The 13515-nt window shown below is 45.3% G+C and overlaps 1 protein-coding gene across 4 annotated transcripts in view; it reads left to right on the top strand.

Annotated features, from left to right (window-relative positions):
- Positions 1-13515, top strand: part of hhat (hedgehog acyltransferase) — a 446467-nt gene that overhangs the window by 65720 nt on the left and 367232 nt on the right. For all 4 annotated transcript variants that reach the window (XM_072509767.1, XM_072509760.1, XM_072509778.1 and 1 more), the window contains exons 4-5: positions 4928-5041; positions 6711-6905. In XM_072509767.1, the coding sequence (XP_072365868.1) occupies positions 4928-5041; positions 6711-6905 (309 nt within the window). The remainder of the gene's footprint in view (positions 1-4927; positions 5042-6710; positions 6906-13515) is intronic.

Below are 13515 nucleotides of genomic sequence, written 5' to 3'. Positions count from 1 at the left end.
TCGAGAGGGGGACAACCACCGGGGATTCCTGCACTGACTGCCTGCCCTTTCTGGTGGTCACCCATTTCTCTGCCTGCACCTTGGGTGTGACCACATTTATATAACTGCGATCTATGACGCTTTCCGCCACCTGCATGCTCCTAAGTGCATCCAATTGCTGCTGCAACCGAACCATGCGGTCTGTGAGGAGATCCAGTTGGGTGCACTTTCTGCAGATGAAGCCACCCGGGACGCTGGAAGCCTCCAGGACCTGCCACATCTCACAGTCAGAGCACTGCACCCCTCTAACTGACATTGCGTCAATTAATTAAAATTAAAAGTTTAAAAATATTTTTAACATTTTTTAAAAAGTTACTGTTAACTATCTGTTTCCTAGCACTAAATTTCTAATATAAATGCGAAAGCTAAATATAGTACTCTCCGATCTCTGGCTTAGATACCCCTCTAAATTATAATTAAGTAATTATGTTTAATTAGTTACCAATGCTTAATTTTTTAAATTTAGTGTAGATTCCCAACCAGCCACTCGGGTCACAGCTTTTCTGTGATGTCACTTCAGTTTCGCCCCGACACACACAATTTGAAAAGGTAATAAAAGTAAAAATGAGTAAAAATCACTTACTTACCTTCTTACCTTGCGAGGGTCTTAGATGTTCTCAGGTTCTCTCCCTGACAGAGACTGCTCCTCCCCCCCCCCCCCCGAACGGCTCCCGAAACTCGGCCGCGATCTTTTAAAATCTCCTTGCCACAAGCGAGGCAAAGGTCAGGACGTCTTCCCATGCCCCCGTCAGGAGCTCCGGCACATCTGATACCCCATAAATCGCTACCACTGGGCTCCAAACCACTGCTGGTCTGGCCTCTCCTGCCCTGCCTCCACTCCACTGTACTGCCCCCCTCCCCCTTGGCCTTTCTCCAATGTCCAGCCCACATTCCACCCTTCCCACTTCCCCATTGATCATGGGGATGGGGACAATAACGGGCGTAGGCTTACAAACGGTCCCCTAGAAGGGCAAAGCAGCGGCTGCTGATTTCAAAGTGGTGGAAGAAGTTAACCTTGCGAAGTGCATGCTGCTTGAATACTGTTCTAAATGTGAACACTCCAATTTCTGACTGGTGGGGTACTTCATTTGGAGGGAGAACTTAATTCTGATGAGCTTGCCTTTTAATGTGCATGCATGAAATGATGATGTGTGCAAAAAGGGCTTCCAGACATTGTTTGTCAGGGAGCTTGAACAGCCTTTAAAGTTCCAAGAACATAATTGTAACAGATCATCCCGCTGTCAGGAAACTGATTTTTGGCCTCACACCAAATTAATTTCCCCCACCTGCCAAGCTTCCTGCTGCTTGCAGGCTCAGAAGAGTTTGCTCTATGACTCCAGGTTTGCAATTCAACAAAGGATAGCTAACCAGTTATCCACAGGATAAGTGTGAAGTCCGACCCCATATCTCCTATATCAATAGCCTTTATAGCTTTAAGCCATTCTGGGTGACCATGCGACTAGCACAATGGTTAGCATTGTTGCTTCACAGCGTCAGGGTCCCAGGTTTGATTCCCGGCTTGGGTCACTGTCTGTGCGGAGTCTGCACGTTATCCCTGTGACTGCGTGGGTTTCCTCCGGGTGCTCCGGTTTCCTCCCACAAGTCCTGAAAGATGTGCTGGTAGGTGAATTGGACATTCTGCATTCTCCCTCTGTGTACCCGAAAAGGAGCCGGAATGTGGCGACTCTGGTCTTTTCATAGTGTCATGAGAATGTCGCTTTAAGAAATGGTTAGCTGCTCATGCTACTGCAGTGATGTCAGAGTGTGGGTGGAGCTGAGCTCTGATTCTGCTTTTTAGTTTCACTTTGAGAAAAGCTTGGGTGTGTCTGTCTATTTTAGTTTTGTTTTTCAGTGTGTTGCAGCTGAAGTCAGGCAAAGCAGCTGTACTGTTGATCTCTCTGCCATGAAGGACTATCTCTTGATCATTTGGTGAATTCAGAAATTTAAATGTTTTCAGTATTGAATGTAAACCCTGATGTACTTCTGTTTAAAGTAAGAAGTCTTACAACACCAGGTTAAAGTCCAACAGGTTTGTTTCGATGTCACTAGCTTTCGGAACACTGCTCCTTCCTCAGGTGAATGAAGAGGTAAGTTCCAGAAACATATATATAGACAGATTCAAAGATGCCAGACAATGCTTGGAATGTGACCATTAGCAGGTGATTAAATCTTTACAGATCCAGAGATGGGTTAACCCCAGGTTAAAGAGGTGTGAATTGTGTCAAGCCAGGACAGTTGGTAGGATTTTACAGGCCAGTTGGTGGGGGATGAATGTAATGCGACATGAATCCCAGGTCCTGGTTGAGGCCACACTCATGTGTGCGGAACTTGGCTATAAGTTTCTGCTCGGCGATTCTGCGTTGTCGCGCGTCTTGAAGGCTGCCTTGGAGAACGCTTACCCGGAGATCAGAGGCTGAATGCCCTTGACTGCTGAAGTGTTCCCCGACTGGAAGGGAACATTCCTGCCTGGTGATTGTTGCGCAATGTCCGTTCATTCGTTGTCGCAGCGTCTGCATGGTCTCGCCAATGTGCCACGCTTCAGGACAGCCTTTCCTGCAGCGTATGATGTAGACAACGTTGGCCGAGTCGCACGAGTATGTACCGCGTACCTGGTGGGTGGTGTTCTCACGAACAGCAAACTACCCAGCCTTCAGAACAGTGACCACGACACCACACAACCCTGCCACGGCAATCTCTGCCAGACGTGCCAGATCATTGACATGGATACCACCATTACACGTAAGAAGGGTGCTGAAAGCGGCACATAAAGAGATTAGAATGTGTGAATGACAGAACAAAGGTGAACAGTGTGTCAAAGGGCAACTAGGAACAGTTGGCCCAAGTGTAGTGGGGAGGAAAGGGGAACAGTGGTGAGGGATAAAACAGATCAATGGAAGAAATGAAAATAAATTGATAGAAGTAGAAACGGGGTGAAGGTGGAGGAGAGAATTCACAGTCGATATTAACTCCAGAAGGCTCTATCATGCCTAATTGGAAGACGAAGAGAAGTTCCTCCAGTTTGCGCTGGGCTTCACTGGAACATGTGGGCATGAGAGCAGGACGGTGAGTTGAAAAGGCAAGAGACAGAAAGGTCTGGGTCCTGCTTGCAGACAGACCGGAGGTGTTCAGCAAAGCAGTCACCCAATTTGCGTTTAGTCTCTCCAAAGTAGAGTAGACCGCATTGGGAGCAGCAAATGCAATAGACCAGATTGAAAGAGGTGCACGTGAAGCGCTGCCTCACTTGACAAGAGTTTTTAAGCCCTGGGATGGTGAGTAGGGAAGAGGTATGTTGCATTGGAAGGTGACGTGGGAAGTGGTTGAGGTGATGGAGGAGTGGACCAGGGTATCCCAGAGGCTACGTTCCCTGCAAAATGCTGAAGGGGAGATATGTTTGATAGTGGCATCATGCTGGAGTTGGTGTAACTGGTGAAGGATGATTCTTTGAATGCGGAGGCTGGTGGGGTGAAAAGTGAGGACAAGATGAACCCAATCCTGGTTCTGGGAGGGAGGGTCGCGGGTGAGAGCAGAGGTGCAGGAGATGGATGGACAAGGTTGAGAGCCCCGTTGACCACGTGGGTGGGAAAGCACGACTTAAGGACGAATGAAGAAATGCGAGCCAGACTCTGAAACTAGCTACAAGTTATCAAGCGGCCAAAATACTTGATCTGTTCCAGCTTCAAAGTTCATCTAAAAACCAACCTCTCAGATATGTGACTACGAGAAGCCTCAGCCTGCAGTGACCCATCTCACTTCAACTTTAAATCATCAAATCTATTTGCGAAGTCACAGGCTTGCCACATTGAGAATGGAAATTGAAACTCAAAGATTGAATTAACTGTAACCTCTAAAAGTACACTATCTTCATCTGAACCCAATTTTTGTGTGTGTGTCTGTGTGAGACTGAATGTGTGACATTGTGTTCATTCAAAGTACGTTTGTGAGAATGAATAACCTTTATTTTAATCTCATGAAAGCATGCTGCTGAATTATTTAATTGGAATACACACTCCAAGGGCAAGAAAATGTACACATTTCTTTCCATACAAAACATACTAATTATGGACGGTGAGGGAAAAGACTTGGATGGATTGAGAGTGAAAGCCTAAGCTGTACACTCGGACATAGACACAAAACCAAATACACTCGGCAAAACCAACAGCAACAACAAATGTTTATGTAGCGCCTTTATGTAAGAAATATTTTCCAAGGTGCTTCACAGATATGTAAACAGAAATAAATGAATGTTTGAGTCCGAGAAAGAAATATTAGCAGGGGTGACCTAAAGCTTTGTCAAATAAACAATTCTTTAAGGAGGAAAGGGAGGTGTTAAAGGCTTAGGTAGGAAATTCCCGAGTGTGAAGCCTATGATGTTGAAGGAACAGATGCCGGTAGTGGAGTGAAGGGTAATGGACGGCAGTAGCAATCATAATGCACAAAAGGCGAGAGTTGAAGGAATGGAGACAGAAAGAAATCCACAAATATACACCGTGGGCAAAAAAGAAGATAACAAGGCAAATATGGAAAATATAAAGTGTATTTTCCTCCAGTATCTGCACTTTTATCCAACAAAAAAATAATCGATGGGAAACTCCTAGTTCTGATCTCTTGTGTTAATTCACATCAATTTGAGCATAATTGGTACACAATTGACCTCATGCCCCAGCCTACAAAACGAAAAGTAAATTGGCCAATGTATTTATTTATTGTTAATTTGTATCCAATACGTCCTGCTGGAAAGTGTGTATTTAAACAGGAAAGTTGGGTGAGGGCAAGATCTGGCTTAGTTGTGATATTCTGATTTTCTGTTTTGCAATTCCATTGTAGCTATTGATTGTGTTTTTATTATTTGAGAGATATTTTAAGAACTAATCCTTGCAACACTTTTCAGGACCCAACGGACTTTGAATGGAGCTTTTGGACAGAGTGGGTAAAGAAGTTGTTGGTGTGGACTCTGCTTGGTCACATAATCGTATCACAGGTGACCAGTGCCTTTCTTCTAAAGGTTTGTATTATCCATGAAGGTTTGAATCAAAGCATCAGAAATGTGGCATTTACTGTACAGAATACATTAGTCTGACAGGGGGCGTCACCTTTCAAACAGCAGGCGTTCTTCATCTTTCTAACATAACGCTGATTTCTATGATGTAAATATGTACGCAACCTTCTATTTCTACTGCCGGATCCTTTTGATGAATTACAATTGTATTTTCCAATTTGCAATATTCTCTGGATAAATGGGAAACTGGAAAACTGAAATTTCCAACCTAAAAGAAAATAGGTTCTGTGATGAGAAACACTAAGGTAGAGATTTTAAAAGGGTATGCATAGTTCAAGTATAGTGATTGTACTATGCTAAAATAAATATAAAATAAAAATAAAATGCTAAAATAGCTTTGACAAAGAGTAATCGGACTCGAAACGTTAGCTCTTTTCTCTCCCTACAGATGCTGCCAGACTTGCTGAGATTTTCCAGCATTTTCTCTTTCGATTGCACTATGCTTTTGAGTTAAATTATACTATCATCACCTGTTATGTAATACAAGTAAAGTGATAATTGGAGTGGGAGCAGGCATGTTTAGAGCATTAATAAGGGATAGAGTTGGGTCAAATGGTTTGTTTCTATTCTGTAGGTTATCTTAATTGTAAAAGGAACTGAAGAAGATATATGTTTCTATATTGAAGGGCTGGCATTGATATTAGACTGTCTGCTAATGAGTGAAATGTATCGCAATGATTTGGTTCAGAATTATGAATTCCAAAATGGATTGCATTAAACTGAATAATCATTTAGTGAAATACTTGTAAAACTTGAGTGGAGTGAAATCTTCCTGTGTTCTAACCATTTTTGTATTCTAATCAGTTTATTATCCTAAAGTCCCAACTAACATTCTTGTATAATTTGGATGTAAAATACAGAGGATGATGGAAATCTAAAACATAAATAGCTGGAAATGAGCTACTGTTTAAGGTCAATTGACCTTTCATTAGAATAATTCTGTCAAAAATGTTAACTTGTTTTTCTCTCCACGGGGCCGCCTGCCCTGTTGAGTACTTCCAACATTTGCTGTTTTTTATTTCTTCTATGATTCATCCCGAATTGTCTTCTATAATAGGGCAGCATGGTAGCATTGGGGATAGCACAATTGCTTCACAGCTCCAGGGTCCCAGGTTCGATTCCCGGCTTGGGTCACTCTCTGTGCGGAGTCTGCACATTCTCCCCGTGTATGCCTGGGTTTTCTCCGGGTGCTCCGGTTTCCTCCCTCAGTCCAAAGATGTGCAGGTTAGGTGGATTGGCCATGCTAAATTGCCCTTAGTGTTGGGTGGGGTTACAGGGTTATGGGAATAGGGTGGAGGTGTGGACCTTGGGTAGGGTGCTCTTTCCAAGAGCCGGTGCAGACTCGGTGGGCCGAATGGCCTCCTTCTGCACTGTAAATTCTATGATAATTCATTGATGAATTATAATCATAAATTGAGAGCAAGCCCATGTTCGTAACATTTTCAGCTCTTGCTGATATTCGAATAAATATGAGCATTACTACAGTAATGCAAGTTTTCTTTCAGCTGTACTAAACTGAAACTTGGTAACACAAGTTCTGTAATGCAGAAAGTTTATACTTTATTATTTTGTCCCTGTTTCGTGTCGTATGGTAACCAGGATTATTGTTCTTTAGTTTAGGATATGGTTGCTGATGATATACGGGATGTTGGCCTGCTTCTATACAGTAGGCTACAAAGGCCTTGTATTAATATTATTGCATCTGCTCATCTCCTATGCTGTGGCCCAGCTACAAGTACCTGTATTATCTTGGCTGTGTTCAATACTACTACTGTATAGTTTACAAATGGATTCTCTTGGAAAAATTCAGGTAAGAATGTAATGTATGGGGATATTTACACTGATTTCAGGACTATGCTGTAAATTAGAAGTTGAGGGTAACACTGGGGAATAATTATTCAAGGATGAATTCTGTCCTTTTTGTGTTAGTGAGAATATGTATAATATGCTTGCAGAATCAACAGACATAATTTACTGATGGAATTACGGGTATGTGTAAAACCAACTTTAAAATTTTTTTTTACAATTAAGGGGCAATGTAGCTACAATTTTGTTTAATTTGATTAGCTGTTAACCCTGTTTGTTGATGTCAATATTGCTGGATGCATGGAGATCCTCTTGTCTTGGCGCTAAATTTAAACTGTTGACAGGAAAGGGGAAGTCTGTGCTACAGAAATTGTAAAATCCTTCTGAGCAGCTTTCTTTGACGTCGATGACTAGTGGCATTGCTTTGCCACTGATTGCAAATTCAAGTCCCTTATCAAATTAATTTTATTTTACATGTGCTATGATGAATATGAAAACCCTAAATTCACAGCTTTAACAGCATAATAGTAGCAATTTGCAAAATGTTTTTAAATGGAACCATATTGAAGAATCCAGAGATTAATTTATAAAATCTTACTCTGCCTCTAATTACCAACTTCAGACCTCACTTTTATGTTCTGAGTTTAGATTTTTGCGTTATGTTAATTATTTTAACTGTAAAATTGTATTCTGCTGTATTGGATGTAGCAAATTATTTATAATGACTTCTAAATTTCCTTGTGAGGCAAATCTAATATATTTGCTTATATAGGGTGTGGAATTCATGCTTATGTTCATATACCCTGTCATGATATTCAGATAAACATCATGGTGCAAACATACATACACACTGATGGACAGATCAACGGACCAATCAGCACACACACAACATCACAGCCAATCACAGGCAAGAGCATACACACTATAAAACGGGGAACACGACACTTCCCGCTCATTCCAGCAGGAGACAGCTCAGGGCACAGAACTCACAGCAAGCCACTCAGACGTTCACCATGTGCTGAGTGCTTCTCCAAGATAGTGTTAGGGCTGGGTCCACAGGTTAGAGGGTAATGAACGAACCACAGTAACCAGTTTACAGATGTTGTTATTGTTAGTAATAAAACTGAGTTGTACCATCCGCAACCGTGTTGATTCGTCTATGTGGCAGAGCACCCAACACGACATAGTACCAGGTTTGGAACCCAGTAACTGTGAGACCTACCTACGCATCTTAAGGAATCCGCCATCCTGCGCCATGGACACCATCAGCCCGCCGCAGCCACTCCAAATCGCTGGTAACCTCGGCGTCAACTGGAAGCTGTTTAAACAGCGCTTCCAGTTCTTCCTAGAAGCCACAGAAAGGGAGAATGCTTGGGACACCAGGAAAATCGCCCTCCTCCTCTCCATGGCAGGGCAACACGCCATCCACATCTACAACTCCCTGGTGTTCGCGGAAGGTGAGGACAAGACGAAATACAAGACAGTCCTTCTCAAACTCGAGCAACACTTCAGCGTCAAGATAAATGAGAGTTTCAAGAGGTACCTCTTCCAGCAGCGCCTGCAAGGTAAGGATGAGCCCTTTCAATCTTTCCTAACACACCTCCGTATCCTCGCGCAGTCCTGCGGTTACGAGGCCACCTCCGATTTCATGATTCGGGACCAGATTGTTTTTGGGGTCACCTCGGGCACCCTACGCCAGCAGCTCCTCAAAATTAAAAGCCTCACCCTAGCCACCGCCATCGAAGCCTGCGTCCTCCATGGAAACGCGACCAGCCACTACTCCCAATTCCAGGCGGCCGAATCGGCACAGCAGGGGTCCTACGCGGCCGAATCGGCAAGGCAGGGGTCCTACGAGGCCGAGCGGGTCAAGGCGATCGAGTTCCTCCCGGCCCGCGGCCCGGACGAGGGTGGCCATTTTGCACGCTTTCCACAGCCTCCCGCGCAGAGGGACGTGATGCGCAAGCGCGCTCTCCGCAGGACCGAACTGCTCATTCGCGATGGCGCAACGAACGCCATGACGTCACGACGTGTGGCAACTGTGGATCCGCACATTTAAAGCGGCAATGTCCGGCAAAGAACCGACAATGCCTCCGCTGTGGCAAGATGGGCCACCACGCTGCCTGCTGTTGAGCAGCTCAACCTGCCAATGCTCCCCAATTCCGACAGCCTCGCAGGGACTTGCGGACCATTCAGCCTCCGTACTCCGAGTCATACCCGGACGATATACAGACTGCTGATACAGACGACCGGGAAGCCTTCCGCGTTGCAGTCATTGACCGGATGCCAGTGAACAGTGTCAATCCAGGTGATGAAAGGTGTGCCACCCTAACGGTCAACCTGAATTCGTCGCCCACCTACCCGGCTGGACTTATGAGCCTGTTTGAACATTGGACTCACTTACGTATTATGCCACAATGTTAATATGTTTCTCTTTTTGTCGTTACAGGAGTTCGTTTTGATGCTTGATGTTTACACTTGTTTTGTTTATGTACAACCTCGTTGCTATGTTGCACCTGACACCTTCCTATGTATATAGTTTAGCCTCATGTACATGTTGTAGATATTGCACACACACATTCAGCTGCACTCAGTACACACACATCTATATTTATTACCACATAGGCACATATTCTTGTAAAAAAGGGGGGATGTCATGATATTCAGATAAACATCATGGTGCAAACATACATACACACTGATGGACAGATCAACGGACCAATCAATACACACACAACATCACAGGCAAGAGCATACACGGGGAACACGACACTTCTCGCTCATTCCAGCAGGAGACAGCTCAGGGCACAGAGCTCACAGCAAGCCACTCAGACATTCACCATGTGCTGAGTGCTTCTCCAAGATAGTGTTAGGGCTAGGTCCACAGGTTAGAGGGTAATGAACAAACCACAGGAACCAGTTTACATATGTTGTTATTGTTAGTAATAAAACTGAGTTGTACCATCCGCAACCGTGTTGGTTCGTCTATGTAGCAGAGCACCCAACACGACATACCCCACTTTTGATTGTAATTAGAAGGTCAATTCTAATAAGATGGCTATTAGTTTTATTTGCCCTCAGTATTTCATATTTATATTAATGGGAATAAGAATCAATTTTCAAATTTCTACCCTTTTTCTATTTGAGGTTTGCAACGAGGCAAAGGTGCAACAGAAATATCTCTTGCATCCCCCAGTGGATTGTGGCTAGTTTCTTTTAGTATTGTGGAAAATTAACATTCAAAACATCCCTATTGAATAAAATAATAGGCGCGATTCAGCCACCCCGGGGAACAATGGGTGAATCCCGGGAGAGCCCAAATCGGGGTTCGTACCGGGCTGATTGCAAGTCTCCTGACTCATTTAAATATCTGGATGCTGCATTCTCCCTGCGCCTGGTAGTCAACTGCTGCACCTGCGACGCCACAACCAGGTGCCGTTTAGCACAGGTTTCCACAAACCTGGACCAGGTGTGATGGCACATCGGAGGGGGCCTCGCAGGCCATTAAAGTCCCCCGGGTGGTCGGGGATGGGGCAGTGTCGAACCATCCCCACTCCTGGGCATCCTGCCCCTGCTAGCCTGGTACCCTAGCCTTGCCACCCGGGCACGGGTGGTGGTTCCAGGGGCACTGCCAGTCTGGCAGGGTCAATGTGCCCGTGTGCCAGATTGGCACTGCAGGGGTCAGGGCCATGCGCATGAAAGGGAGGATGCGGGGGGGTTTGAGAGATTGGGGCAGGCATTCAAAATGGCACCCGATCTGCAAGGAGCCAGTCCTGCTGGCGAGCACAGCTCCCCAGTGCAGAAAAATGCCTAAGTGTGGCCTCGTCCGAGAGAAACCTCCAAGGCCCCAAAAAACGTGTAAGTGCCGTTGAATAGCGGTGTCAATCTCGGCATTGCAGCCACCGAGAAACACCTGCCAAATGAGCCAAATCTTTGGTTGAATCGCGCCCGCGCCCAATGTGTTTAAAATCTAATTAATGGTCACAGATAGATTTTCAGAAATATAAAAGATAAATAAGTGCAATCTTAAATCTCAGTGGTAATTTATGAATTTGGCTCTTGCAGCTCAGGAATGGATACCCTTTGAATTATTGCAGGGCTTTCTGGTACTCGGTGTTGATCACTAATCATTACGCAGTGAAACATGGACTAGCAACTGACTGTCCTTTCTCATTCATTGCGTACCACATAGTTAATTGCATTTTATTGGATTTGTGATTTGGGTTTATTGTCACGTGTACTTAGGTACAGTGAAAAGTATTCTTCTGCGTACAGTCCATACAGATCGTTCCATACATGAGAAACATAGGACATACAGTAAATACACAATGTAAATACATGGACACAGGAATTGGGTGAAGCAAACAGGAGGGCAGTACTACTCAGTAGAGAAGATGTGTGGAGAGATCAGTTCATCAGTTCAGTCCATAATCGGGTCATTCAGGAGTCTGGTAACAGTGGGGAAGAAGCTGTATTTTGTGGGCGGAGTACATTGATTGGGTTTCGGATGAGCACATAAACCTACTGAAACTATGTTGTAATTGAGTTAGGAGGTGTAGGGTTTAATGTTTCACCTTGTAAATAAATGTAAAACCAAGCAGATTTGCTCCAGTATTGCCCTTCACCAACTTAGTTTTTTTGGAGTAGAGCAACAGTGAAGTGAAATTAATCCATGCAGTGGGAAAATAATGGATGTCAGATTTGTGGTCTGATGTGCCACATTTTAAAATTAGTTAACCTGGGCAACTAGTGACCCATGTGAGTTTCTTGCTCATTTTATTATCTATGATGAAGTTCATTCGTTTGTAGATGTAGGATGTTGCATTGCATCTCTTGTGGTATAATGATCTATTTATTGATCGTAGTTATGCAACTTCTAGTTTAAAAAATAACCTTCAGTGCGCTGATTTGATTCAGTTTAATTCTGCTCTTCTGAGAGCTGTACGATAGAAATAAGGAGCATATGCTATTGCACAAATCTTTGACATTGATCGAAATCAAAGGAAGTGGGAGCTGGCCTTCAAATGTTTAGAAAAAAATAACTGGAGGGAAGCTTGTCATGATATGCAGGCAAACCCACACACACACACATAATGATATACAGACAAGCAGCTAATGGACACAGAGAGCAGGACATGACCAATAAGCAGGCAGGACACTCAGGGGTGGGATCTGACTATAAAAGACATGAGGCACTCACACTCCGCCTCTTTTCACTGATTAAAAAATGTTTATTAAGAATTTTCAACCATACAAACAACACCCCCCCCCCCCCCCCCCCGCCCACATCAAAAAGAAAAGAAAGCTCGCATAGCAAGACATAAAAATGGAAAGTCAATATGATACAGAACTTTGTACATTGGATTCCTCCCGTACATATCAGTTTTCCGGATCATTCATGTATTTTCTTGCTCAGAACCCCCAGAACCCCCCCCCCCAAGAAAGATATCCCCCCCCCCCTTCCCCCCCCTGGGTTGCTGCTGCTGCTGACCAAACTTCATCTAACGCTCCGCGAGATAGTCCAGGAACGGTTGCCACCGCCTGTAGAACCCCTGCGCAGACCCTCTCCAGGCAAACTTTATCCTCTCCAACTTGATAAATCCTTCCATGTCATTTATCCAGGCTTCCACACTGGGGGGCTTCGCCTCTTTCCACATTAACAAGATCCTTTGCCGGGCTACCAGGGACGCAAAGGCCAGAATGCCGGTCTCTTTCGCCTCCTGCACTCCCGGCTCGTCCGCTACTCCAAATAATGCTAGCCCCCAGCTTGACCTGGACTTTCACCACCTTAAATATAGTTCTCCCAACTCCCCTCCAGAACCCATCCAGTGCCGGGCACGACCAAAACATATGGGCATGGTTCGCCGGGCTTCCTGAGCACCTCCCACATCTGTCCTCCACCCCAAAAACCTACTCAACCTCGCCCCCGTCATATGCGCTCTGTGAACGACCATAAATTGTATCAGGCTAAGCCTGGCACACGAGGGAGACGAATTAACCCTACTTGGGGCATCAGCCCACAGACCCTCCTCAATCTCCTCCCCCAGCTCCTCTTCCCATTTACCCTTCAGCTCCTCTACCAAAGCCTCTCCCTCTTCTTTCATCTCCTGGTATATCGCCGACACCTTGCCCTCTCTGACCCATACGCCCAAAATCACCCTGTCTTGAATCCCCTGTGCCGGGAGCGGCGGGAATTCCCTCACCTGCCGCCTCACAAACGCCCTCACTTGCATGCACCTAAAAGTGTTTCCCGGGGGTGGCCCAAACTTCTCCTCCAGCGCCCCTAAGCTCGCAAACGTCCCATCGATGAACAGGTCCCCCATTCTTCTAATCCCTGCCCGATGCCAGCTCTGAAACCCCTCGTTCATCCTTCCTGGGACAAACCGATGGTTATCTCTGATCGGGGACCACACCGAGGCTCCCATCGCACCCCTGTGTCATCTCTACTGCCCCCAGATCTTTAGCGTTGCCGCCACCACCGGACTCGTGGTGTACCTTGTCGGCGAGAGCGGCAGCGGTGCCGTCACCAGCGCCCACAGGCTCGTTCCTTTGCAGGACGCCATCTCCAACCTCTTCCATGCCGCCCCCTCTCCCTCCATCACCCACTTACGGATCAT

The sequence above is a fragment of the Scyliorhinus torazame genome, chromosome 1 (assembly GCF_047496885.1).
Source record: "Scyliorhinus torazame isolate Kashiwa2021f chromosome 1, sScyTor2.1, whole genome shotgun sequence".
Taxonomy (NCBI): Eukaryota; Metazoa; Chordata; class Chondrichthyes; order Carcharhiniformes; family Scyliorhinidae; genus Scyliorhinus; species Scyliorhinus torazame.
The sequence above is the reverse complement of the archived record's forward strand: the minus strand, read 5'-3'. Positions and strand labels throughout refer to the sequence as shown.